Source organism: Amphiprion ocellaris, chromosome 24 (genome assembly GCF_022539595.1).
Source record: "Amphiprion ocellaris isolate individual 3 ecotype Okinawa chromosome 24, ASM2253959v1, whole genome shotgun sequence".
Lineage (NCBI taxonomy): Eukaryota > Metazoa > Chordata > Actinopteri > Pomacentridae > Amphiprion > Amphiprion ocellaris.
The window spans coordinates 17997694-18023290 of NC_072789.1; the positions used below are offsets into that span (position 1 = coordinate 17997694).

At 41.3% G+C, this 25597-nt stretch overlaps 1 protein-coding gene and 1 long non-coding RNA gene across 3 annotated transcripts; both read left to right on the top strand.

The window, feature by feature from the left end:
- The first annotated feature begins 196 nt into the window (after window positions 1-196).
- On the top strand, window positions 197-18976 carry adgrg7.1 (adhesion G protein-coupled receptor G7, tandem duplicate 1). 2 transcript variants are annotated; one of them, XM_055008280.1, is made up of 16 exons: window positions 197-327; window positions 792-1883; window positions 2030-2134; window positions 3455-3564; window positions 3697-3837; window positions 6820-6908; window positions 7862-8010; window positions 10228-10341; window positions 10495-10682; window positions 11304-11456; window positions 11525-11637; window positions 11801-12156; window positions 13582-13663; window positions 14041-14199; window positions 15674-15830; window positions 16718-18976. In XM_055008280.1, the coding sequence occupies exons 1-16, from the start codon at window positions 282-284 to the stop codon at window positions 16904-16906; spliced, it is 3243 nt and encodes a 1080-aa protein (XP_054864255.1). In that variant the 5' UTR covers window positions 197-281; the 3' UTR covers window positions 16907-18976. The 2 variants fall into 2 exon arrangements, with proteins under 2 accessions (XP_054864255.1, XP_054864256.1); XM_055008281.1 differs by having other exon boundaries at window positions 10498-10682.
- Window positions 18977-20583: 1607 nt separating this feature from the next.
- Window positions 20584-24991, top strand: LOC129348297 (uncharacterized). The gene is made up of 2 exons (XR_008600811.1): window positions 20584-23050; window positions 23981-24991. It is a non-coding gene; the product is annotated as an uncharacterized LOC129348297 (long non-coding RNA).
- The last annotated feature ends 606 nt before the right edge of the window (window positions 24992-25597 follow it).

Genomic DNA, 25597 nt, shown 5'->3' on the forward strand with positions numbered 1-25597 from the left:
TCTGGATTCACTCCCAGCTGCAGAACCCTGATTCTAACTGCAGTATTAAATAAAGGAAACTTTCCTGTGGTCTTTCCTGGCTCTACTTTCCCTCCAGTAAATTGGTGGAGGTTTATTATTTTAGGACCTTTTACACCATTGAGAGTCAAAGTCCTCCTCAGGTGATTTATGGTGTTGTTGTCAGACCTCAGAATGAGTCTGGATTAGATCCTGAACAGACGACATCACTTCCTGCAGCTAAACACAAACTCACCGTGTTGGGGACTTTACTTCGGACCAACATGGACGTCCAGTTCTGGTTCTGGTTCTGGTTGGTTTTCCTGCTGGGTGAGAAACTTTTCTGTTTGATACGATTCAGGTGAAACCACATGACTGAAGCTGCCTACGAGAATGTTCTGGTCTGGATGAGATTTACTGGCTTCATGTCTTTGTTTAGGTTTATTATGGCGTCAGTTTGGTGAAATGATGAAAGAATTTATTTACATTGTTTGTTTACTTTATTTACATCATTTCTTTACTTTATTTACCTGTACAACTCTTATAAAACATGCCAGCTGAACTCATTTACTGCTGTTAGCATGCTAAGCTAATTTCCTGCTAAACATTAGCATGCTAGGTGCTGTCACTGTTAAGCTAACTACTGCTATTATTACTATAAAATACCACATTATGTATGTATTACTATATACTGATAAATAACAAATTACTGCTACTAATGAAACTGCAATACTTCTCAGTAATACCTGCTGTTCCTTAAGCCTCATGTAAAACTTTGAATACTGTTCCTGTAGGTACTGCAATCAGTTCGGAGAGTACTACTATGACTCCAGAGGGGACTACTGAACCTTTAGCTAGTGGTATTCCAACCCAAGCAACTACTGACCCTCCTACTCCTAATACTCTTCCTACTACTACTGTTAATCCTGGTGTTGTTACTGCTCCTAATACTACTACTCCTACTCCTAATACTACTCCTCCTACTCCTCCTACTCCCAATACTACTCCTATTCCCACTACTTCTCCTACTCCTAATACTACTCCTACTACTCCTCCTTCGTCTCCTACTCCTAATACTACTCCTCCTTCTTCTCCTACTCCTAATACTACTCCTACTACTCCTCCTAATACTACTCCTACTACTCATCCTTCTTCTCCTACTCCTAATACTACTCCTACTACTCCTCCTACTCCTAATACTACTCCTACTACTCCTCCTTCTTCTCCTACTCCTAATACAACTCCTACTACTCCTCCTACTCCTAATACAACTCCTACTACTCCTCCTACTCCTAATACTACTCCTACTACTCCTCCTTCTTATCCTACTCCTAATACTACTCCTACTACTCCTCCTAATCCTCCGACTCCTACTACTACTCCTCCTCCTACTACTATTACTGTTAATCCTGGTGTTGTTACTGCTCCTAATACTACACCTCCTACTCCCAATACTACTCCTACTCCTACTACTTCTCCTACTCCTAATACAACTCCTACTACTCCTCCTACTCCTAATACTAGTCCTACTACTCCTCCTACTCCTAATACTAGTCCTGCTACTACTACTCCTCCTTCTTCTCCTACTCCTAATACTACTCCTACTACTCCTCCTACTCCTAATACTTTTCCTCCTACTACTACTACTGTTAATCCTGGTGTTGTTACTGCTCCTAATACTACTTCTCCTACTCCTAATACTACTCCTCCTCCTACTACTACTACTCCTAATACTCCTACTACATGTCCTCAATCTCCTACTACTCCTCCTACTTCTGATCCTCCTACTACTACCACCACCCTCCTGGTGTGTTCTAATGGTGGTTTAGTACTGGATGGAGTCTGCATCTGTCCTGATGAATGGACCGGAGAGACCTGCTCAGTCGGTAAGAGATCAATACAGACTGATCAGTGCAGACTGACCGATACAGACTGATCAGTGCAGACTGACCGATACAGACTGATCAGTGCAGCTCAGTAGATGGACCCCCTGATCTGTGATCAGTAAACTCTTCCTCTCCTGTCGTCTCAGCAAACTTCTGCAGCTCCCAGCAGCTGGATGGATTCCAGTTCCCAGCAACACCAGTTGGATGGTTCTCCTATTCTGAGGAGGTTTGTCTTCAAGGAACCAGCGCTGGTGAGTCCAACTGTCCTCCATCATGTTCCTCTGGGCTTTATCCACCACCATGTTCACGTTCTAGTCAGGATGTCTTGGGTTCTGGTCAACACTGGTTAGCGTTCATCTTCAGAAGGAAGATTTAGACAAAATTTGTCAGGTTCTAGCCCAAGTCTGTTTGGTTTTAGTCTAAATCTGTTTGGTTTTAGTCCAAATCTGTTTGGTTGTAGTCCAAGTCTGTTTGGTTTTAGCTCAAATCTGTTTGATTTTAGTCTAGTTCTGTTCTGTTTGGTTTTAGTGCAAATCTGTTTGGTTTTAGTCCAAGTCTGTTTGGTTTTAGCCATTGTTAGTGAAGATTTTAGTCAACTTGCTGAAGTTATCCAAAGTTGTTTAAATCATAACCATGACCTGGATGAATGAGAAACTACATGGACAACTTGCTGAAGGTTTTTATTTTTTATTTTATTTTATTATCCCTTATTAATCCCACGAGGGGAAATTCTGATTTTCGCATATCTCCCCAATTGGGGGAGTCAGAGTGACGGGTCAGTCACGGTACAGCGCCCCCTGGAGCAGGAAGGGTTAAGGGCCCAACAGTGGCCGCATCGGGGTTTGAACCACTGACCTTCTGATCAGTAGCCCAGAGACTTAACCGTTGCGCCACCACTGCCCCTAGGAGCAGAATCCCGCCTTTCATTGATAAACTGCTGCCTCAGCGATCATCCACTAGGAGGCGCAGTCTCAGCAGACGCCGGGAGCGTGATGTCACCAGTCCGCGTTTCTGCCAGAATGTCAGGTTTAAGCCAACATTTGCTAGACTTCATCTAGAATATAATTTTGTAGGTTGTAGCCAACATTTGTTTGGTTTGAATCACAGTTTGTTGGGTTTTTGCCCAAATTTAGGTTTCAACCAACTTTTGTGAGGCTGAAGCCAGAATGTCAGTGTCAAGCCAGAATTTGTTAGATTTTAGACAACATTTGTTAGACTTCATCCCGAATATAAAGTTTTGTCAGCTTTAGCTAACATTTGTTGGATTTAAGCCAACATTTGTTGCATTTTAGCCAATGGTGGTTATGTTTTAGCCAATATTTGTTAGCTTTAAGTCACTATTTGTTGGGTTTTAGCCTGAATGTTAAGTTTTAGCCAACAACTGTGACAGTTAGCTAACTTGTTGGGTTTTGGTCAGAGTTTGTTAGATTTTAGCCAACATTTGTTAGGTTTTTTTTGGCCAAACTCTGTTGGGTTTGTGTCAGATTTGTTGTCCTTGAGTGGTGAACTTCATAGCTCAGGTCTCCTTATCGTCCCGATGTTTCTCTGTCTTCTTCTGCCACCGTTCTCAGCTGGTAAACCTGAAGCTTCAACCAGGTGCTTGTCCAACAACGGATCACCGAGTTTCGACCGTCCACAGGTCCTCCAGTGTGACCAGACACTCAGCGACATCCAGCAGAATGTGAGAACACAGAACACTGGGTTGAATTAGTGGAGGCGTCTGGACGTCCAGCTTCAGTAGCGGTTTGTCTTTCAGCCAGACGGCAGATTGATAAAGGAACATCTGAAAAGCATCTTGTCTCTCCTCCCTCAGCTCACCAGTGCAGCTGATTTAGAGATACTGGCGACCAGCACTCAGATCCTGACGTCCAGACCTGAAGAACTGACCTCAGAAAACGTAACAGCAGCAGCTCGCATCGCTAACACACTGCTGCTGTCTCCTAACGCCACAGAGGTACCAAACAAACCCATGGACAAGACATTCTTTAATCTGAGTTTCAACCAGATCCTGATAAACCGCCAACCACAAACCAGTGTGGTTCATTTCTCTTTTTCTGTGCATTTTATGTCTTCATTAGTTTCACATCTGTGGTTTTAGCATCTCTGAGGTTCAACTTTTTGTTGCAAATCGAAGAAGTTATTGATCTCTACTTTTTTTTATTTGGCTAAAAAAAACAAAATATGCCGAACAACATTAACATCAACAGAAGTTCATCGAAGCAGTTTCAGCTGTTAAACCACAGAAGAAGAAATGTGGAAACAGTTGCTGAAACTTTAGTTCTTATCCAGGTGAACAGAAACTGTGATGCTGAGTGACATCAGCTGCTGAGACCAGGTGATTTAGGAAAACTGAAGCCAGGTTGAGCTCCAGGAAGTGTTATTAGGTTTAAGTCAGAATATATCAAATTCAGTGAAAATTTGTTGGGTTTCATGGAGGAATTGTTAAGTTGTACTCAGGCTACTCAGACAACGTGTGGTTTTACTCCAAAATTGTTCTGATTTTGTCACAGCTTGTTTGGTTTTAGACAGAATGTTTGGTGTTCACCACTATCCGCTGCATTTTTAATTCTTTATTTAGCCTTTATTTATACAGGTAATCTCATTGAGACATGGGGTCTCATTCTCAACAGAGACCTGTCCTCAAATAACAGAACAAGACAACACCAAGTCACTGACAAACAACGCTAAGGGACCTGAACTAGACAATATAATAATACAATATAACACTGAGTTCCAGACAGATTCATGACTAAACATAACGTAGACATCAACATGGATGTGCAACGTGCCAAGCAATGAAGTTAAAATGTAAAAACACTAAGAACAAGAACAAGTCCTAAAAGATGATGTTTCTATCATATTTAAGAGACGTTTGAAGTCCTCCAGGGGAATCAAGTGGGACATCTTCAGACTCTGCTGTGGTGAGTTCCACATTGAAAAAGCTGTCTAGCTGAGCTCTGGTTGGACTGAGGGGATGGTGAAAGTAATGAAGTCCTGGGTACGTAGACTATGACTGAACTGTTTACGTGACATGACAGAGGATAAATATGTGGGCAGCAGACCAAGGATGGATCAGTAAATGAACTGATACCAGTGGACAGTGATGACCAGTTGACCATGGAGTACAAAGAGCAGTGGTGTGAAAGGTTTACAGTCCGTTATAAATCTAATCCATGATAAACAATATCCAACAATCTGTTATAAATCTAATCCATGATAAGCAGCACCCAACAGGCTGTTAGAACAGGTCAAGGCATTCATGTAAACAATATCTCCATAATCAACGACAGGCTAGAAGGTAGCAGCAACAAGCCACTTCCTGGCATTAAAAGAAAAACAGGATTGTTTCCTGAAAAAGAAACCCAACTTTAATTTCAGTTTCTTTAAAAGCTTTTTGATGTGGGTTTAAAACAGAGACTATCATTAATTGAGATGCCGAGGTGTTTATACGTAAGAGGCCATTAACTCATTAGGGGTACCTTGTGGATTGTAAAACCAGGAAGTACTTCTTTGTACCAGAAAGCATCATAACTTTTGTTTTGTCAGTGTTTAACACCAGTCTGAGGTGTAACAGATGTGACTGAATGATGTCAAATGTTGACTGAAGATGTTCAAACACAAGGCAACAGTAAATGATGGAGTCATCAGCATAAAGATGAACAGATGGGTTTATGTTTTGAGCCACATTGTTGACATTAATAGTAAAGAGAGTGGGTCCTAAGACAGAACCTTGTGGAACACCTTTTATAACATCCAGGAAGGTGGAGGAGAAACCACAGAGCTGCACACATTGCTCCTGATTAGTGAGATCATTGAAGAACAAGCCAACAACTTGATCTGATAGGCCGATATCTGACAGCCTCTGATATAAAATATCATGGTCAACAGTATCAAACGCCTTGAACAAATCAATGAAGACTGCAGCACAATAATTCTGGGTCTCCAAGGCTTCCACAACATCATTTCAAACTTTCATTGAAGCAGTTCCTGTACTGTGCTGCTTCCTAAAACCAGCCTGATGAGGAGATAAGATACAGTTTAAAGTCTAGAACTCCTTGATTTTTATTTTTTTATTATTTTATTATCCCTTATTAATCCCACGAGGGGAAATTCTGATTTTCGCATCTCTCCCAATTGGGGGGAGTCAGAGTGACGGGTCAGCCACAGTACAGCGCCCCTGGAGCAGGAAGGGTTAAGGGCCTTGCTCAAGGGCCCAACAGTGGCCACATCGGGGTTTGAACCTCTGACCTTATGATCAGTAGTCCAGAGACTTAACCGTTGCGACACCACCGCTGATCTGATCGTTCACCAGCCTTTCAAGAACCTCAGCTGAGATACAGAGTTTGGAAATGGGTCTGGAGTTGTTTAACTGTATAGGATCAACGCCTTTCAGTAGGGGGAGAATGAAAGCAAATTTCCAGACATCAGGAATGACAATGGTTTGGAAAGAAAGACTGAAAATATGTGATACTGGTTCAGCTGTGATATTTACTGCCAGGCACAAAAAGCAAGGAGGGAGGTTGTCAGGACCTGCAGATTTTTTAGTGTCTAGGAGCTTTAAAGCTTCCAGACCTCCCTGACACAGAAAGGTGTGAAGGTAACATTTGTGACATATTAGTCCAGTCTAGTTGGGTTTAACTCAAATGTTACAGAGGATGACGCTGAAGCATTAACGTAACATAGCGTTAACGTCTGACACCACCTGAGACCTTCTCTTGGTGTCCAAACTTTGCATCCTCTCCATTTCTTACACAACAACTATGAAACTGTGGCTTGAAACGCTGAAAAGATGTTTCATCTTTAACTTTGTGCCTCTTGGGTCTTTCTACTGACTGAACAGGGTTTTCACCAATGTTTGTGGGGCTTTAGCCAATATTCTTCTATTAACTGAGCAGAGGTCTTCATCACTTCATCTTCGTTCTGTTAATGTCTGCAGAGTGTCCGAGTGGCGGCTGTAGCAACAGTCAGTCAGCTGCTGAACGCCAGTGTTCTCGACAACGCTGCCGAGGACAACACAACTCTGAGGTAAACCCAAAACTCTCCTGGAACAGCGACAACCAAACATTGTTACAGCAAACCTTCAACATTCTGAGAGGATTAGGATTAAAACTGTAGCCCCAGAACAGGTTTAACTAAAGTCTGCAGCTCTGCCAAAGAGCTTTAGGCTAAATGCTAACAAGAACGAAGCTAACATGCTGAGATTTAGCAGATATAAAGATGATTTTGTTCATTACTGTAGTTTGGGTTTAACCTGCAGTTCTCCAGATCTCGGGTTGCAGCCAGAATGTTTGGTTCTTGGTCAAAGCTTGACTTTGAATTTTAACCAAAGACAATGTAGGATTTAGCCAAAATGTATTTGATTTTGCCAAAAATCTAGGTTTTAGTCAACAGTTAGATTTTATTCAAACATCGGGAGGTTTCAGTCAGTTTACCAGGCTTTAGCTGAAATTTGTTCAGTTGTTGCCAACATTGTTTGGTTTTCTCAAAATTTGTTGGGCTTTAATTTAAATTTGTTCAGTTTTAGGCAAAATTTGTTTGGTTTGGCCTTGAATTTTAATCTTTCTCTTTTGATATTTTAGTTTTTACTTCACATCGGATCCTCTTTAATTTTTGTAATTTGACAGAATTTTAGTCGGAGAAATGTTTGTATTCCAGGTGAGCTTCCAGAGGAACCAACAGTCCAGTTTCCCAACCAGAATTAGGACTCAGTCATTTAGCTGAACATCAACTTCCCCTGTAGGAAATACACACCTGGATTCTAAAAGGAGGCAGGTTTTAGTTGGAGGTTCTACAGGATACTGAAAGAGACAAAATAACTTGAATCCAGACAGGAAATATGAGTCAACAGGAATGTGTCCACATTTAGCAGCAGATCAGGTTCTTTACTCTGTCAGACTCTAAACTAACTCACCTGAACACAATGGAAGTGCTGACACCTGGAGGTCTGAATGCCTTAACTCAGGAGTTTGTGTTTGCAGCCTGACGGTGACTCTGGATCAGCTGTCGGTGACCCTCAGCCTCAGTCAGAACACGTCTCAGTCTCAGGTGGTCCAACCGAACCTGGTGGTCCAGTCGGCCCAGATTCCTCCAGCCGACACCCAGGGAGTCCAGTTCACGTCCTTCACAGGTGAGCCGCTGTCAGCATCCCCATCAAAACTCAACACAAGGTCAGATTCTCCATCTAGAACCACAGCCAGGTTTTATTCATGAGACGACACCAAAATAAAACAATTTCCCTTTTTCAGATTGAATTATGTGACACATAACTTCAACTTCATTATCTGTCCCTTGAAGGGCGATTTGTTATGTAGCAGCTTACACAAGCATTCACAATAAGCAAACAATAAAAAAAGTTAAAAGAAATGTTTTTTGCTTTGTTTTTAAAAAGTAAAAAACTAATAAATCAGTAAAAACTCAATAAAACAGTAAAACCCAATAACAATAAAATAAATGAAAAGACGAAACATAAGATAGACATAGACACTAGCAGCAATCCTGGTCATGTAGTCAAGTATAGTTCAGTGAAAACAGTCGCTTTGTCAGCGAGACAGAATAAAGTAAAAATAGGATAAAGTGCATCGCAGTACATGATAAAGTACAGCAGCAAAAACACAGTTTATTACCTCCTCTTCTTCTCAGCATTTATAACTCGAATAGAGGTAAGCACAAAAGAGAACCTGTACCTGTTTTTTGTGGCCTCATTTTCTTCCAGACGAAGGCCAGAGGGGAGCAACTTCTACTCCTGGTAAAGAGGATGAGTAGCATGCATAAGAATAGGCTCTGCTTTTCTTTTAATTTGTGTGTAAAAAATGTCTTCAAGACTGTTAAAACACACCCCAGCTATTTTAGAGGCTACTTTTACTATCCTCCCGAGGGAGTTCTTGTCCTTGTTGCCAAGGTTACCATACCAGTATATGATAGAAAAGGAGATGATTGACTGGATGAAGGAACAGTAGAAGAGCTTCATCAGGGTCCTATCAACCTGAAACTTGGCGAGCTTTCTCAGACAGATTAATTGTTGCTGACCTTTTTTAACCAGCATTTCACTGTTTAAATCAAATTTAAGTTTGCTGTCAGTTACAGTACCCAGATACTTATAATGAGGTACCAGTTCCACTGGCTCGCCATGGACCACACTGCACTCAGGAGCTGGGGGAGACCATCTAAAATCGATGCAGATCTCCTTAGTTTTTGAAACATTGATCTGAAGGAAAGCTCCTTTGCACAATAGTAAAAAATCATCAAGAACCTGCCCATGTCCGACTTCATCACCACCAAGCAGGCTGACGATTACCGAATCATCAGCATATTTGATGATGAATCTGTCATTGTGGCGGCTGACACAATCGTTTGTGTATAAAATACATGAAAGGGCAGAAAAAAACACAGCCTTGACGCAATCCGATGGAGGAGCTCAGTAGGCTGGACGGAGCGCCATTGACTTGTTGTAATCTATTTGTAAGAAAATCAAGGATCCAACCCACAAGATGCATCAACACCAAAGACATTAACAAGCTACTCTACCAACGTGGTGCTGGATTGTGTTGAAAGCTGATGAGAATTCAGCAAAAAGCAGCCTGGCATGATTCCTTCTACCTTCTAAGTGCTTATATATGAAGTTAAGTCAGGTAGCAGTAGCATCTTGGACACCACTTTTAGTTCTATAAGCAAACTGAAGAGGATCTAACAGGCACTCAGATTGTGAGAGTAGCTCTTCTTTGACTACTTTATCTAGTTGTTTCATAACCATTGAGGGTAAGGCCACTGGCTGAAAGTCATTCAGAGAAGAGGAGCAGCTTGTTTTAGCAATGGGCACCACTATGGATTTCTTCCATAGGACTGGCACTCTGCTGGACAAGAGACATTAAAAATATCATAAAAAATGGGGCCAATTTGGTCAGCACATGTTTTCAGTAAATGGCCACCGATGTGATCATAAAGTCAGACTTTGGACTAAAACTATTGGTTTTTGCTCAAAATTAGTTGGGATTTGGCCAAAATAACCAACATTAGATGTGCTTTTTTTTTTTTTTTTTTTAATGGCAGGATTTAGCTAAATTTGTAAGATCTGAGTCAAAATTTGGAAAATTTTACTCAAAATTTAAGCTTTACTTAAAGTCACAGATGTTAGCCAAAGGTTGTTGGGTTTTATCCAGAACATGTTGGGATTTAGTTGATCATCTGTGAGGTTTCAGTCAACAATTTCAAGATTTACCAAATAAAAAATTTAATTACTTGGGTTCTAGTCAACATTTATCATGAGACCTTTTTCACTGTAAAACTACCATTTGTAAGTGTAAGCCTTGAAGACAGTTGAAATCTCCTGATATCTCGCTGCTTTCAGGGACGTCCGGCAGTTTTGTGGCCGACAGGATCCAGCTGAACACCAACACATCAGACGTTACGATAGAAAATGGCTTCATCGCCGACGCACTGATTTATGTTCGATTCCCAGCAGGTGAGTTTGTGAACGACGGAGATTTCAAACTGAGAAGTAGAATAATTCTCAGCAATACTGTTATTTATGAAGAGCTGTGATTGGTTAAAATCTGTCTGAAGAAGTTCAGACATCTTTCACCAAACTAGGACTAATGACTGGTTTGTTTCTCAGCAGCTGTCAGCAGACGTCAGAGTCCGTCCAACGTCTCTCTGGGTTTCGTCCTCTACCAGAACGACCGTTTCTTCCAGTCGAGGCTCTACATGCGGCGCCGGGCCTCTGTCAGGGTCCTGTCGGCCAGCGTCCACGGTCAGGACCACAACGTGACGCCGCAACACGTGGAGATGATGTTCAGACCAACAGTAAGGAAGCCCACATCCTGACTGGAAGAGGTTAAACATTAAAGAGCATTTATTGACCTTCATCGACTGGAGAGTTTGTCAAAGTCTGACTGTGGGTCATAATTTAAGTAATAATTTGTTTTTTATTTCCTGATAGTTGCACGTTGATCAGCTGCACTTCACACCAGTTTAATGATTGGCTTTATAAACTGCAGACACCAGCAGAAACTCAGAAGTCCCAGTTGTTTGATTTTATGGCTCCAGTAAGTCTCAGTTATCAGCTTTGGTTTGCAGCGACTGGAGAAGCATATGGCTGATTTGTGGGGTTTTCACCAACATTTGTGGGGTTTTCATCAATATTTATTGGGTTTTCACTGACATTTGTGGGATTTTCACCATTTGTGGGGTTTTCACCAATATTTGTCGGATTTTCAAAAACATTTATGGGTGTTTTCATCAACATTTGTGGGGTTTTCACAAGCATTTGTGTGGTTTTAGGCAACATTTGTGGGGTTTTCCCCAACATTTGTAGGGTTTTCCTCAACATTTTTGGGGTTTTCACCAATATTTGTGGGGTTTTAGCCATCATTCATTCAGGTTCAGTGTGCTGCAGTATATTGAGTGAAGCTGCTTCTGTTTTAGCTGCCAAACGGTTCGGCTCTTTACGACTTCTCGTGTGTCTTCTGGAGCTTCAGCTTGCAGGACTGGAGCACCGTCGGCTGCTCCAAAGGCAACGCTTCGGATGGAGTCCTGAGATGTTTCTGCAACCACACCACTAACTTCGCCGCTCTCTGGGTAAATATGAAATCTCTGCAGCATCCAGTAGAGACCTAGATTGAAGTCTGACTCTGTTTCTGTTGCAGTCCTTCAGAGAGAATTATGAGTATGCAGCAGCTCTGGGCGTCATCTCCATCATTGGACTGTCCTTCTCCATTCTGGGTCTGGTTGTAACCATCATTTTCTACATCAGGGAAAAGTAAGATGTTATACTGACTGTCCTGAAACCATCATCAAACAGCTGGAGTTAATTCTGGATGATTGAATGCAGATTCAGTCCAAGGAAACAACAACAAGTATTTATATGTTCTGAAGTGTGTTGAGAAGATGCTTGGACTCTGGTATCATCTGGTTCTCTGCAGGTTTTGGAGGAAGTCCAGTGAAAAGAAGCTCCTGAACTCAGAGTTAGCTGTGCTGTGTATCTGCTGCAGCCTGCTGGCCTTCATCATCACCTTCCTCAGTGGCGTGCACAACTCCAGCAGGCCTAGCGATGGCGAGCCGGCGGTCAACGATCAGACCAACGAGGTTCTGCAGTCGGACCAACATGTGGAACCGGACCGTGGCTCATGCACGGCAGTGGCGGTGCTGCTGCACTTCTTCCTGTTGGCCACCTTCACATGGACCAGCCTGTACGGGACTCAACTGATGCTGCTGGTCCGGTCGATGCGCCGCAGTTTACCTCCATACTGGACAGCACTGAGCATGACTGTAGGATGGGGTAGGAGATCAGGACAAGAAGATTTTAAATCATTCTGCAGGATGAGTCATTGATTTTCTCTCTTTAGTCAGAGAAAATCTACATCATCAGCCATCAAATATTTAGGATTCCCTGTGAAGTTTCACAGCTTGGAACCAACCTGACAGAGACTGTCAATGGAATCATTGAAACATGAATCTACATCATAAAAACAATCATGAACTTTGGTTCTTTCCTAGATTCATTAAAGGTCTTCTGGAAATATGATTAAATCTGCTGGATCATAAATATACATACAGGAATGTTATTATTTGGTTAAATGTGCCTGTTTCCATCTCAGTTGTGTTCTTCTGGTTTCATTCTTCTGGTTGATCTTCGACTACTCAGGACACTATACCTACCATCAAGTATGGAGGTGGAAGTATCATTATACTATCAATTCAAGTCTTTCTGACTTGGTTCTTCAGATTCTTGATGGGTCTAAGTCAGGACTTTGGGGAGACCAGTCTAGAACCTTCATTCTAGCCTGATGGAACCATTTCTTTACCACGTCTGATGTGTGTTTGGGCTCATTGTCTGATTGAAACATCCAGCTGTGTCCAAGATCAACCTTCTGCTGATGGTTTTAGGTTTTCCTGAAGAATGTGGAGGTGATCCTCCTTCTTCATTATTCCATTTACTTTGTGGAAAGCTCCAGTTCCACAGAGCATGATACTGCCACCACCATGCCTGATGGTAGGTTTGGTGTTCTTGGGGTAAAAAAAAAGATCCACCCAAGACCATCTGAAACCAGTCCTCATCCAGGATCAGATCCAGAGTAAAATAAATCCGAAACCAACTTTAAATCACATCCCAAACCAGGAGAACCTAGACTGAAACCAAACATAAACCAGTCCCAAGAAAGTCCAGAACCAGTCGAACATCCAGTCTGAAACCAGTCCAGAAGCACTTCTAGAAAACCCCAGAGCATGATACTGCCACCTCCATGCTTGATGGTAGGTTTGGTGTTCTATGGGTTAAAGGCCTCACCTTCAGTTTTTGCTCCATCTGACCACAGAACTTTTCTCCAGAAGGCCTTTTCTTTGTCCATGTGATCAGCAGAAGACTTTAGTGGAGCTTTAAAGTTCTGCTTCTAGAGGAAGAACTTCCTTCTTTAATAAATGTATGAAAGAACCAAAATACATGGTTACTGTTGTGACAAAGATTCATGTGTTTCAGTGATTCCATCATGAATTCAGAGTTCTAGGAGTCCTTGGAGACTCCCGACTATCATTCTAAACATGGTCTTATCAGTGGATGGAAACTTTGGTTCACAGCTGTGAAGTCATAGTTAAAAATGAAAAATACTGAATTTTTTGACAATAAAGCCACCATTTAAAATGTCTTTTAAATGTCTGCAACAGTGATATTTTTATTAATTTCATAAACAGTTGTTTTTTCCTTCAGGAATCCCAGTGGTCGTCATGGCGAGCACACTGGCAGTAACCTACAGAGTGGATCATCCTCTGGGATACCGACAGGAGGAATTGTGGGTATTTGAGGTCTTTCTATTGTTATGAATCTGAAATATGCTACAACAAATATCCATACATGCTGTTTTTTGTTATTTATTTATTAATATTTTACATTTCACTTATTCAGTATGATGGTATTTAAAGGTTCTCTGCCTTAAACAAGGAACATAACTCTATCCTATGAAAGCTCATTAGTGTCCACAAAAACTCAAAACATTCAAAGCAATCAAAGAAAAAGATAAAGTGGAGAGGCCAAGAACTTCTTGAAGTACTCTTGTATATTAATAGTCTTTCATTTTCAGTCATGTATATTTAAATTTCTATGTTTTATTCATGTATATCATAATTTAAATATAATTGTTCATGTACTTTGTATGTCTTCGTGCTGAAGCTGCTGGCTGGCAGCTCTGGATCAGAACAAACAGTTCAGCTTTGGGAAGCCGATGTTCTGGGGTTTCATCCTTCCAGTCGGTCTGATCCTCATCTACAACATCGTCCTGCTGATTCTCACCTCCCTGACCACCTGTAGGGTCGACCCCAACCTGACCAGGTAACATCCAAACACCCCAACCTGACCAGGTAACATCCAAACACCCCAACCTGACCAGGTAACATCCAAACACCCCAACCTGACCAGGTAACGTCCAAACACCCCAATCTGACCAGGTAACGTCCAAACACCCCAACCTGACCAGGTAACATCCAAACACCCCAATCTGACCAGGTAACATCCAAACACCCCAACCTGACCAGGTAACGTCCAAACACCCCAACCTGACCAGGTAATGTCCAAACACCCCTGCCTGACCAGGTAACATCCAAACACCTCAACCTGACCAGGTAACGTCCAAACACCCTAACCTGACCAGGTCACATCCAAACACCCCAACCTGACCAGGTCACATCCAAACACCCTAACCTGACCAGGTCACATCCAAACACCCCAACCTGACCAGGTCACATCCAAACACCCTAACCTGACCAGGTCACATCCAAACACCCTAACTTGACCAGGTAACATCCAAACTAACCAGCCTGACCAGGTAACGTCCAAACATCCCAACTTGACCAGGTAATGTCCAAACACCCCAACCTGACCAGGTAACATCCAAACATCCCAACCTGACCAGGTAACATCCAAACATCCCAACCTGACCAGGTAACCTCCAAACACCCCAACCTGACCAGGTAACATCCAAGCACCCCAACCTGACCAGGTAACATCCAAACTAACCAACCTGACCAGGTAACATCCAAACTAACCAACCTGACCAGGTAACATCCAAACACCCCAACCTGACCAGGTAACATCCAAACACCCCAACCTGACCAGGTACCATCCAAATACCCCAAACTGACCAGGTAACATCCAAATACCCTAACCTGACCAGGTAACATCCAAACACCCCAACCTGACCAGGTAACATCCAAGCACCTCAACCTGACCAGGTAACATCCAAACTAACCAACCTGACCAGGTAACATCCAAACTAACCAACCTGACCAGGTAACATCCAAACACCCCAACCTGACCAGGTAACATCCAAACACCCCAACCTGACCAGGTAACATCCAAATACCCCAAACTGACCAGGTAACATCCAAATACCCTAACCTGACCAGGTAACATCCAAACACCACAACCTGACCAGGTAACATCCAAACTAACCAACCTGACCAGGTAACATCCAAACACCCCAACCTGACCAGGTAACATCCAAATGTTTCCTGCCAGGTATGTCCAAACTAACCAACCCCACCAGGTACAGCCAAAAAACAACCCCACCAAGTAATATTTCAGAGAATTTGATGCTTTTCAAGAAAAAGAATCCCATTAAACAGGAAAATAAAACTTGCAGGGAAAATAATACCTGAATCAAGTAGCATCTTACTTTTCGACTAGATGAAAGTCATATTAAACTCTTAAAATCTCATATTTTTCTGAACCATGATGTCGATCATCAGGTGAAACATGATGTTTCATTTAAAGTGATTTCATTTGCTTTAACCTGTTTTCATGGCAGCACCAATCAGCTGTCTCTGACCAGAAGGGTTCTGGTCAGCTTCTCTCTGGCTGTGATGTTCGGTTTGTCCTGGACTCTGGGTTACCTGGTTCTGGTCACCACCGGACCCGCCCACCTCGTCATCAGCATCATCTTCTGCATCCTTACCACCACACAGGTACGTTACTTCAGCTTCTTCATCCAGCTCTCATGGAACTAACACTGAGTATTAAAAATGGACAGATTTTTCAACACATTTATATGAGTTCAGTTCACAAATTAGAAATATTAGTCTCCTATTAGAGACACAAATCCTTAAAACTCTGACACTGAAACTCAAGTCATGTTTGTCATTTTTCATTCATTGTTTTCACTGAAAAACTGCAATTTTAAATATTCAAGTTTTTAAAAAATATCTTTAATATCTTTTTGAGAAAGATTCAAATTCTTGTAAAGAGTTTTTTAGTAAAAAATAAAGATGTTCCCTTAAAATCTATCATGAGGATAATTGGTTTTCTATTGGAAAAAAGGTGAAATATTTTTTGGGAAAAAAGCCATTTGTTGATAAACACAATAATTTGAAAACCAAGAATCATTGTAGCCACATGTTCATGAAAAGTAAAAAAAAAAATTACAGAATGTTCAAATATTAATCATCTTTCAAGACTCTAATGGTGACAAATAATTCTAGTATTGGAGTCCCATATATGACATGTTAAAAAAAATGCTTTAATTCATATTAATGGAAATAATTAACATCTAAATAGAAATTTTCAAGAGAAAACATTGTGTTTTCTGTTCAAGTCAAAAGTCATAAATTGTGTTGCGTTTTTAAATTTTGCCACAAACCTTTTCTAAGAAATAACAGAATGCCATCTGCAAAAAAAAAGTAATAATCTGAAAGTTTAAGAACCGTGTTTTTTCTTTAGCATTTTCAGTAAAAAAGTCTGAATATTTTCACTGAATAGTCCCAACATGAATCATCTTTCATGAATCTGTTGAAGCTCTGAAGGTTCCTGAGGTGAAGCTCAGAATGAAAACAGATTTTCACATCGGTGTTTTCAGGGGTTTCAGATCTTCGTGCTCTTCACAGTGAGGACGCCAGCCTTCAAAGCTGCCATTCAACACTCTGTACGCTCCGTTTCCTCCATCAGCCTCCCACTAACGACCAAGACCTACAACCTGTGGAAGGACGAATGGAAGTCGAGTGGAACTGAGACCTACAGGGAGATGAAGGAGAGTGAATCTCTGTAAACTCTGTCAAAGACTATCGTTGGTTATTTTAACAGCCGAGAACTGCACAACCACAAACCTGAACCCAACCAGGTGTTGTGACTCAGTCCACCTGCTGAGGGCCAGTGATGATCAGGCAGCTTCTCACACACATTTATCAAAAATCAATTCTAGATCAAACCTTGGAATCTTCAAAAAGTTTTCAAGAAACAGTCTTCAAGCAGTCTTCAGAGTTTGATGCAAAAAATGTTTATTCAATACAGAGGCTTTAAGAACAAACATGAGCAAAATCTCAAGATTTTAATTCCCTCCACAAAGCATTACATCAACTTTTATACCTTTGCAAATTCCTTCTAAACACACCTCATCCGTTATGGAAAGCCACAACCCATCGTCCTAAGACCCAAGCAAGATGCCCATGAAGTAATCATAGCCAAAGTTGGACCCCCTCCTCTCTTTTATTTCTGCTAGGTTGGCATTATCTGCTGCTCCAGTACTACTGGGAAGAAACCATTCTGGAACAACCTGCCACATCCTGCAACGTTACCAGCTAAACTAGTTTTAATGGACTAAGATGGTTAATAATGGTCCAAACCGGTCTTTAAATGGTCCAGGTTGGTCTTTAAATGGTATAAACTGGTCTAATATTGGTCCAAAATGGTCTTTAAATGGTCCAAACTGGTTTTTATTGGTCCAAACTGGTCTTTAAATGGCCCAAACTGGTCATTAAATGGCCTAAAAGATTTTTTTTACGGGGCTTATGAGTTAATCATGACAGTAGAGAATTTAATGGTCTAAACTGGCTTTAATAGGCTGAAATGGTTAAAAATGGCTCAAATCAGTCCGTTATTAGTTCAAACTGGTTTTTAAATAGTCCAAACTGGTCTTTTATTGATCCAAACTGGTTTTTAAATAGTCCAAACTGGTCTTTTATTGATCCAAACTGGTCTTGAAATAGTCCAAACTGGTCTTTTATTGATCCAAACTGGTCTAAATGGCCCTAGTACTGGTGTTTATGCTGATTCTAAACCAGTTGTGAACGGATAAACCTCCAGGTGGCGACAGTGAGTTTGATTTTCCACCATTAATTCCTGAATAAAAAGAAGAAACTTACCTCTCTGCTCATCACAAACCCAGACTGAGTATATTGGATATAAAGTAGGGTAAAGATAATTTTTGTCATCATTTTTTGTGTTTTTTTAGCATGAAGTTTGATGTTTCCTGTTTTATATATTGGTTTTATTTTTTTATGTTTGAAAGTTAAAGTCTGCAGATTATTTATGTTGAAGTCTTTTTTTAAATTGTGAATTTTGTCAATATAAAATTCATCATTTATACGAACAAACATTTTTATGTTCAGAAGAACTGTGAGTGGTTTGAAATGTGAAGAAAACTGTTATTGTACAGACTGACAATCATTTAGCTGGGATGATATTAATCACTAATAATCAATATGACTGATGTCAGTTACAGAAAAACGTGCTGTTACTGTGTTTCATCTCATTATTTAAAATCTGCACTCCTTAAAGTTCTGTCTAACATCTAAAACTGGTTTTAATTGGTCATCAATCATCAAAACAGACGTATTGACTATAAAATGAGGGTCTTCAGTCTCTTTTTAGACATCTATGTTTAGACTTGTGTATAAATTACTGTAAAACTATGTTGTGTACTGTAGAAGTGGTCTTTCAGGGGAGTAAACTGGTCTTTTAATGGTCAAACTGGTCTTTTCTTCACCTATAATGTTCTTTACTGGTCATCTATAATCTAAAACTGGTCTTTCAATGGCAGAAAATGATAATTATTGGGAAAAAATAGAGTATTCTTTAAATGTTGTTATATTATTTCTCCATTTATTGACACTTCCTACCATCTAATTGTCTTGTCCAGTTTGTTGTTCGTGGTATGAATGAGTGTGACTGAGTGAGTTGTTTGGGTTGGGAAAGGATACTTGCCCTCTAATGCACCTTGGTTTAAGAAGACATCATTTCAGCTGTTGCAGGGTTAGATTTGTTTGAGGGATGACCACTGTTGTGCATCTGTAATGTCCTAGTGTGTTTCTGTGCCCATCCCATAAATGGAAAAAATCAATAAAAATATCTGACAAAAAAAATAATGTATTCACTCTCCTTTTAGCCTTTTTAATGATCTTAATTGGTGTTTACTGGTCAGCTTTAGTTGATAACTGGCATTTTATTTCTTTCATTGGTCTAAAGTGATAATTATTGATGTCAGTCCCGTTTTAGTTCTAGTGGCTTCAAATGGTCTTTACTGGTCAACTGTAGTCTAAACGTAGTTTTTAACGGTTTAATTTGTTCTTCTGATTTTTATTAAATGGTGTAAAGTGGTGATTTCACTGTTTTAACTGGTGTCTTAATGGTCTAAAGGGACCTTAATGGGGAAAGACTGGTTTTATTGGTCTAGACAGATTTTTAAATTATCTAAACTGGTTTTTAAATGATCTAAACTGGTCTGTAAATGGTCTAAACTGGTTTAAATGGTCAGATGTGCATCAGTTTTAGCCTTCAGTCATTTAAAGCAGTGGATGTAACAGCATTTAGGAGCCTCTGGGGGGCGCCAGAGCTCTACACTGTTGGTTCTTCATGTACAAACTGAGCTTCAGATGTTTCTCTGCTGATTCTAAACCAAACTTCTCTGTTGAGGAGAGAATTTAAATCGGTTTATGAGGCGTCCAGACGGCTGGTGTTGAATCAGACTCTTTTAAACTTTTCTCACATCACTCTGGAAACACAACGAGCACAGAAACAGGAAATAAAGCTTAAAAATACTCCAGAAATGTAACTTTAAGGTTAAAACACTCCAGAAATTCAGCTTTGAAGTTCAAAAACAATCAGGAAATTCAGCTTTAAGGTCAAGAACACTCCAGAAATTCAGCTTGAAAGTTCAAAAACAATCCAGAAATTCAGCCTTAAGGTCAAGAACACTCCAGAGATTCAGCATTAAAGTTCAAAAACAATCCACAAATTCAGCTTTAAGGTCAACAACACTCCAGAAATTCAGCTTTAAAGTTCAAAAACAATCCACAAATTCAGCTTTAAGGTCAAGAACACTCCTGAAATTCAGCTTGAAAGTTCAAAAACAATCCACAAATTCAGCTTTAAGGTCAACAACACTCCAGAAATTCAGCTTTAAGGTCAACAACACTCCAGAAATTCAGCTTTTAAGTCAAGAACACTCCAGAAATTCAGCTTCAGACTGTTTATGAGCTTCAATACAACAAAATGATGCAACATGTAGAGAAAACCTGGATTTTTATACAAAAGGTCCAAATGACTGCTGAAGACAACAAGGAGAGACACAAAACTAACACTTATACACACAAAACCAACAATAAAAGCCATAAAACCAACACAAAACCATACAAAACCACCACAAAGACACAAAGAAGCAGCACAGAAACACACAAAACCAACACAAAGGCACATGAAACCAACAAAAAACACAACACAAAGACGTCCAGGTGGTCAGTAGTTGCGAGTTTGTTTCGGGTTTCTGTCCAGTTTTGACAAATTCAGACTGAATGTTTCGTCTGCAGACATTGAACTGAAACATAGTCTGACCTCCACACTGAGCACGCTCAGTACACACTGCTCACACTGAGCATGCTCAGTACACACTGCTCACACTGAGCACGCTCAGTTTACATTGAGGTTATGTAAGAGGATCTGGTAAAGTCGTTGAGAAGTTCTATGAGTTCCTCGCGGTCCAATAAAGAACCTGCAGGAAACTTCACCCCCAGGATGGACCAGAAGAACACCACAGGCAGTGGTGTGTGTTGTATGTTGTGTTATGTGTGTTGTGTTATGTTATGTCGTGTGTATGTTGTGTATATTGTGCGTGTGTGTTATGTTGTGTCGTGTGTATTATGTTGTGTATGTTGTGTCGTGTGTTGTGTTGTGTATATTGTGTTGGTGTGTGTGTTGTGTCGTGTTAGGCTGACCTTCCTCCAGCCCACTGCTTCCAGCTGCCCATTTCCATCAATCTACTCTGCATCACCCTCACTATACTTGATTTGCTCGTCTACATATTTTTGAATTTACCACCAGCTATATATGTAGTATATTTAATGCCAGAGCCATACACCATAGCAGTAAACTATAATCAGTTTCCATGTTAGTTGTATTTTGCATGTATCATCTGTCTTATCATGCATGTATTAAACTGTGTGTTATATGGTCCTTGTGTCCCCCCCCACCTCTATCCCTCTATCTCTTCTGTCCCTCTCAACCCGTCCGGCCAGCAGCAGATGGTTCCCCCACATTAGAGCCGGGTTCTGCTCAAGGTTTTTTTCCCTGTTAAAAGGGTGTTTTCCTGCCACTGTCTCCTTAGGGCTTGCTCTGGGGTTCAGGCATATGGGTTCTGTAAAGCGTCTCGAGACAATTTGACTGTAATTGGCGCTATATAAATAAAATTGAATTGAATTGTGTTGTGTCGTGCGTGTTGTGTTGTGTGTTGTGCATGTGTGTTGTGTTGTGTATGTTGTGTCGTGTGTTGTGTTGTGTATGTTGTGTCATGTGTTGTGTTGTGTAAGTTGTGCGTGTGTGTTGTGTATGTGTTGTGTATGTTGTGTCTTGTGTATGTTGTGCGTGTGTGTTGTGTATGTTGTGTCATGTGTCATATATGTTGTGTCGTGTGTTGTGTATGTTGTGTCGTGTGTTGTGCATGTTGTGCGTGTGTGTATGTTGTGTGTGTGTTGTGTATGTTGTGTATGTTGTGCATGTGTTGTGTGTGTTGTGTATGTTGTGTCGTGCATGTTGTACATGTGTATTGTGTATGTTGTGTGCGTGCATGTGTGTTGTGTATATGTTGTGTTGTGTATGTTGTGCATGTGTTGTGTTACCATCCTGAAGTTGTCTGGATCCCATTAAAACCTCCTGGAGCTCACATGAAACCGTGTGGGCCCAGTTAGGGGTTTCCTCCTCACCAGAACCAGGACTAGACCAGAACCAGAGCAGAACCAGAACAGAACCAGTCCTGAACCAGTCCAGAACCAGGACAGAACCAGGACAGAACCAGGACAGAACCAGAGCAGAACCAGGGCAGAACCAGGACAAAAGCAGAACCAGGACAGAACCAGTTCAGAACCAGTGCAAAATCATGTCAGAATGTATTATCTATCCAGTTATTTGACAGTATTTTATATTAATATCCAGTTATTTTATAGTATTTATATTAATATCCAGTTATTTTATAGTATTTTATATTTATATCCAGCTATTTTATAGTATTTATATTAATATCCAGGTATTTGACAGTTTGTTACGTTATTGTATTGGTTTTTGACATTCTATGGATTAATATTCAGGCGTTGTGTGTGTGTTGTTGTGTGTGTTGTGTATATGATGAACCATGTGTGGGTTCTCACCCATCTCTCAGCCAATCAGCTGCACCGCTCAGACCTGCCAGGACCAGTCAGAGGCGGCGTTTTCCAGGCCGATCCTGGCGGTTTGGACGGAGGTTCAGCTCAGCGGAGGCCTCAGATCTGATTTAGTCTGTAATGACGGTGATGAGTGGAAACATGTGGAGGGAAACAGACACACAACATTACACACAACACAGACACACAGCACAGACACACAACACAGACACACAGCACAGACACACAACACAGACACACAGCACTGCACACCACTAACAGACACACACTGTGTTTATTCTTTTTTATTTAAAGGAATTGTATTAATTGAATCCACAAACAGAAGTGCAGAGTTTCTCCTGTTCCTCCTTTAGTCCATTAAATTACTTTTCACAAACTAAAGGAACAACGAGCAACTTTATCTGATAGAACCACAACAGAAACAGTTGCGGATTATTATAAGACCAGTAGAGGTTGATCAGACGAGGATCCGGGTTGTTTTGGTGCCGTTCTTTGGTTGGTCAGATGAAGATCCAGGTTGTTTTGGAGGTTTTATTGGTTCTCTTGCGGTTCATACCAGGGTCCGCTCTGAGGCATTGGATCTATTTCCTGGCTAATCTGATTCCAGACCTCCTGCTGCCAGCATCGATAAATCCCAGGACCCGGTCCAGCAGAGCTCCCAGGTATCTGGACCGGTCCTGCTCTCCGTGGGTGATCCCAGCTCCCATTAAAGGGTTCTGGTCCAGAACCAGCAGGACGGTTCCAACACGTGTTTCCACATGAAGCAGGTGAGATGGACTCCATGGATTAGGAACTCGCTGATGTGAAAAACTTCTTTGTCAACTTATTTTCCTGGGTTTCGTCTTTCAGGCTGTAATAACTCAGCTCTGATTTACACCTAATTCTCTCCAAGTGTGGATTTAATGATGCGGAACATTGCTGTTTTCAGCCTGGAAGGTTCCGTGTTCTTTGGAACATCTGGATAAAAACAGGTTTAACTCCTCTAAAGGGTCGCTGGGATCAGATGAAAATAATAAAAACTGATGTTTCTACACTGACGTCCAGGATGAGTGATGAAGATGATGAAGGAAAGAAGCCATCAGGGGCCATGGGGGGGCCATCAGAGGCCAGCAGGGGCCATGGGGGGCCAGCAGGGGCCGGCAGGGGCCAGCAGAACTTCCAAGGGGCCACTGGACCTTCCAGAGGTTTCCAGAGGCCACCAAGGCCTCCGGGATCCGACTGGGGTTTCCAAGGCCACAAGGGCTTCCAGGAGTGTCAAGGGGCCACCAGGACCACCGGGGGCCACCACTTCCACTAGGGGCCAACAGGGCGTCCAGGGTTCACAAGGGGCCATGAGGGGCCAATATGGTCCACCAACTCTAATGGGTCCATGGCTATTCAGGGTCTCTAGAGGCCACCAGGTCCTCCAGGGGGCACTAAGGCCAGCAGGAGCCACCAAGGGCCAGTGGGGTCCACCAAGGACCAGTAGGGGCCATCAAGGGCCAGTAGGGGCCACCAAGGGCCAGTGGGGGCCATCAAGGGCCAGTAGGGGCCACAACAACATGTTAGAACCAACCAGAGCTGCTGCAGGTTTAGATCCTTGAGGTTCTACTTTCATATTACGAATATTTTGGTCATTTACTACGAATATTAAAGTATTTTAACGTGTATTTAAAGTTTTCTAGCAGTTTTTCTGTAACTCTTCTGTATTTCTGCAGTATTTGGACACCATATGTAGTACTTTACCAGGCCAGCAGCTGGAGGTCGACCTGGCAGGAACCCTGACAGAACAAACACCAGAGAAGAAGAGGCTGGACCTGGACCTGGATCTGGACCCGTTTCTGGTGACGTTAATGGATCCGGACGTTCAGGTTTCAGGTCTTATCTCGGATCTGGTTGTTTTGGAGCTGAACCAGGTCCCAGATTAAACCTGGACCAGATCTTCTGAGGTTCTTCTAAATGGATCCACCTGTTCCTGATGAGCTGCAGGTCTCTGGTTCCATCTGATCAGAGCTGAAATAAACCTGGAGACAGATGGAGGAGGAATCAGACCTGTTCAGAGAAACACCCAGAGGTCCACCAGCTGGAGATAAATCAGGTCTCAGACATCTTCATCTGGACCACCAAGAAACGCAGAAAAACTGAAATTCAACACAGAAAGATCCTAAAAAAAGGTTCAAAATCCTGCTCAAACTAAAAAAAAAAACTTCACAGACCTAGTAGAAAAAAAAACACACAGAATCATTTTAAAACATGAATTCTCTTTAAAACCTCGTTATTTATCCATAAAACCTCATTATTTATCTATAAAACTTCATTATTTATCTTTACAAACTCATTAATCCTGTATAAAGCCTCTTTAATTCACGCTAAATCCTCATTATTAAACCTTAAAACCTCATTAATTCTCTATAAAACTTCAAAAATGTCTGTTAATAACGGTAAAAAAGATAAAATATCAATAAAACATCTACAAAAAACAACCTCAAAGAGACAAAAAAAACAAAAAAAAAATCACAGACAAAAAACAAAGACTGAACGACACCAAGTGTTTCATGCTAGTGGCACCATTAGCTGGCTAGCTGCTAGTGGCACCATTAGCTCGCTAGCTGCTAACGTTAGCTCATTAAAAATAAACTGTTTCTGTCATCAGGAGTTTATAGATTCCATCTTTTATTTCTTTGTTGTGTCGTTTTAATGATCAATAAAAAGTTTTTCTATCCCTTTAAGGATCCATCAGAAGGTTCCAGAACATTCCTCAGATTAACTTCATGACTTAGAAGCTTTCAGGAAAGTTTTCCCAGGAACTCTGTCAGGTTGATTTCAGACGTTCCTTCACGATCGATCTGCAGAGGAACAGATTCTAAACCTGAACATCTCGTCGACGTCATTCCAGCCGCTGCTAAAGACATCAGGAGGAGAAACCCAACGGATGTTATCAGTCGGGGCTTCCCCTTCATCTGCTTTTCCTGCTCGGCTGCCAACTTCCTGCAGGAGGGAATCCCAGAAGAAGAGATTCCTCAGGTCGTAACTCATCCTCAGACAGAACATGCAGAGAACATTTGGAGTCCAGATCACCGAGTCCAGCAGGAAAACAGCGGTTCACATGAAGAAAACAAACCCAGAAACTAAACTGAAGGCAGCAGATTTTGATCTCGAGAAACAACAAGAACCAAGTTTAAGTTGCGAGTCAGAACAATTTCTGACCTTTAAAAACTCCTCAAACACTTTTAAAGTTCACAGTTTTTATATTGATGTATTCAGAACCAAGTAAAAATCAACTTTAATCAGTTGATCGACAGAAAATTAATTAGCAAAGTCACTTTGACTCGATT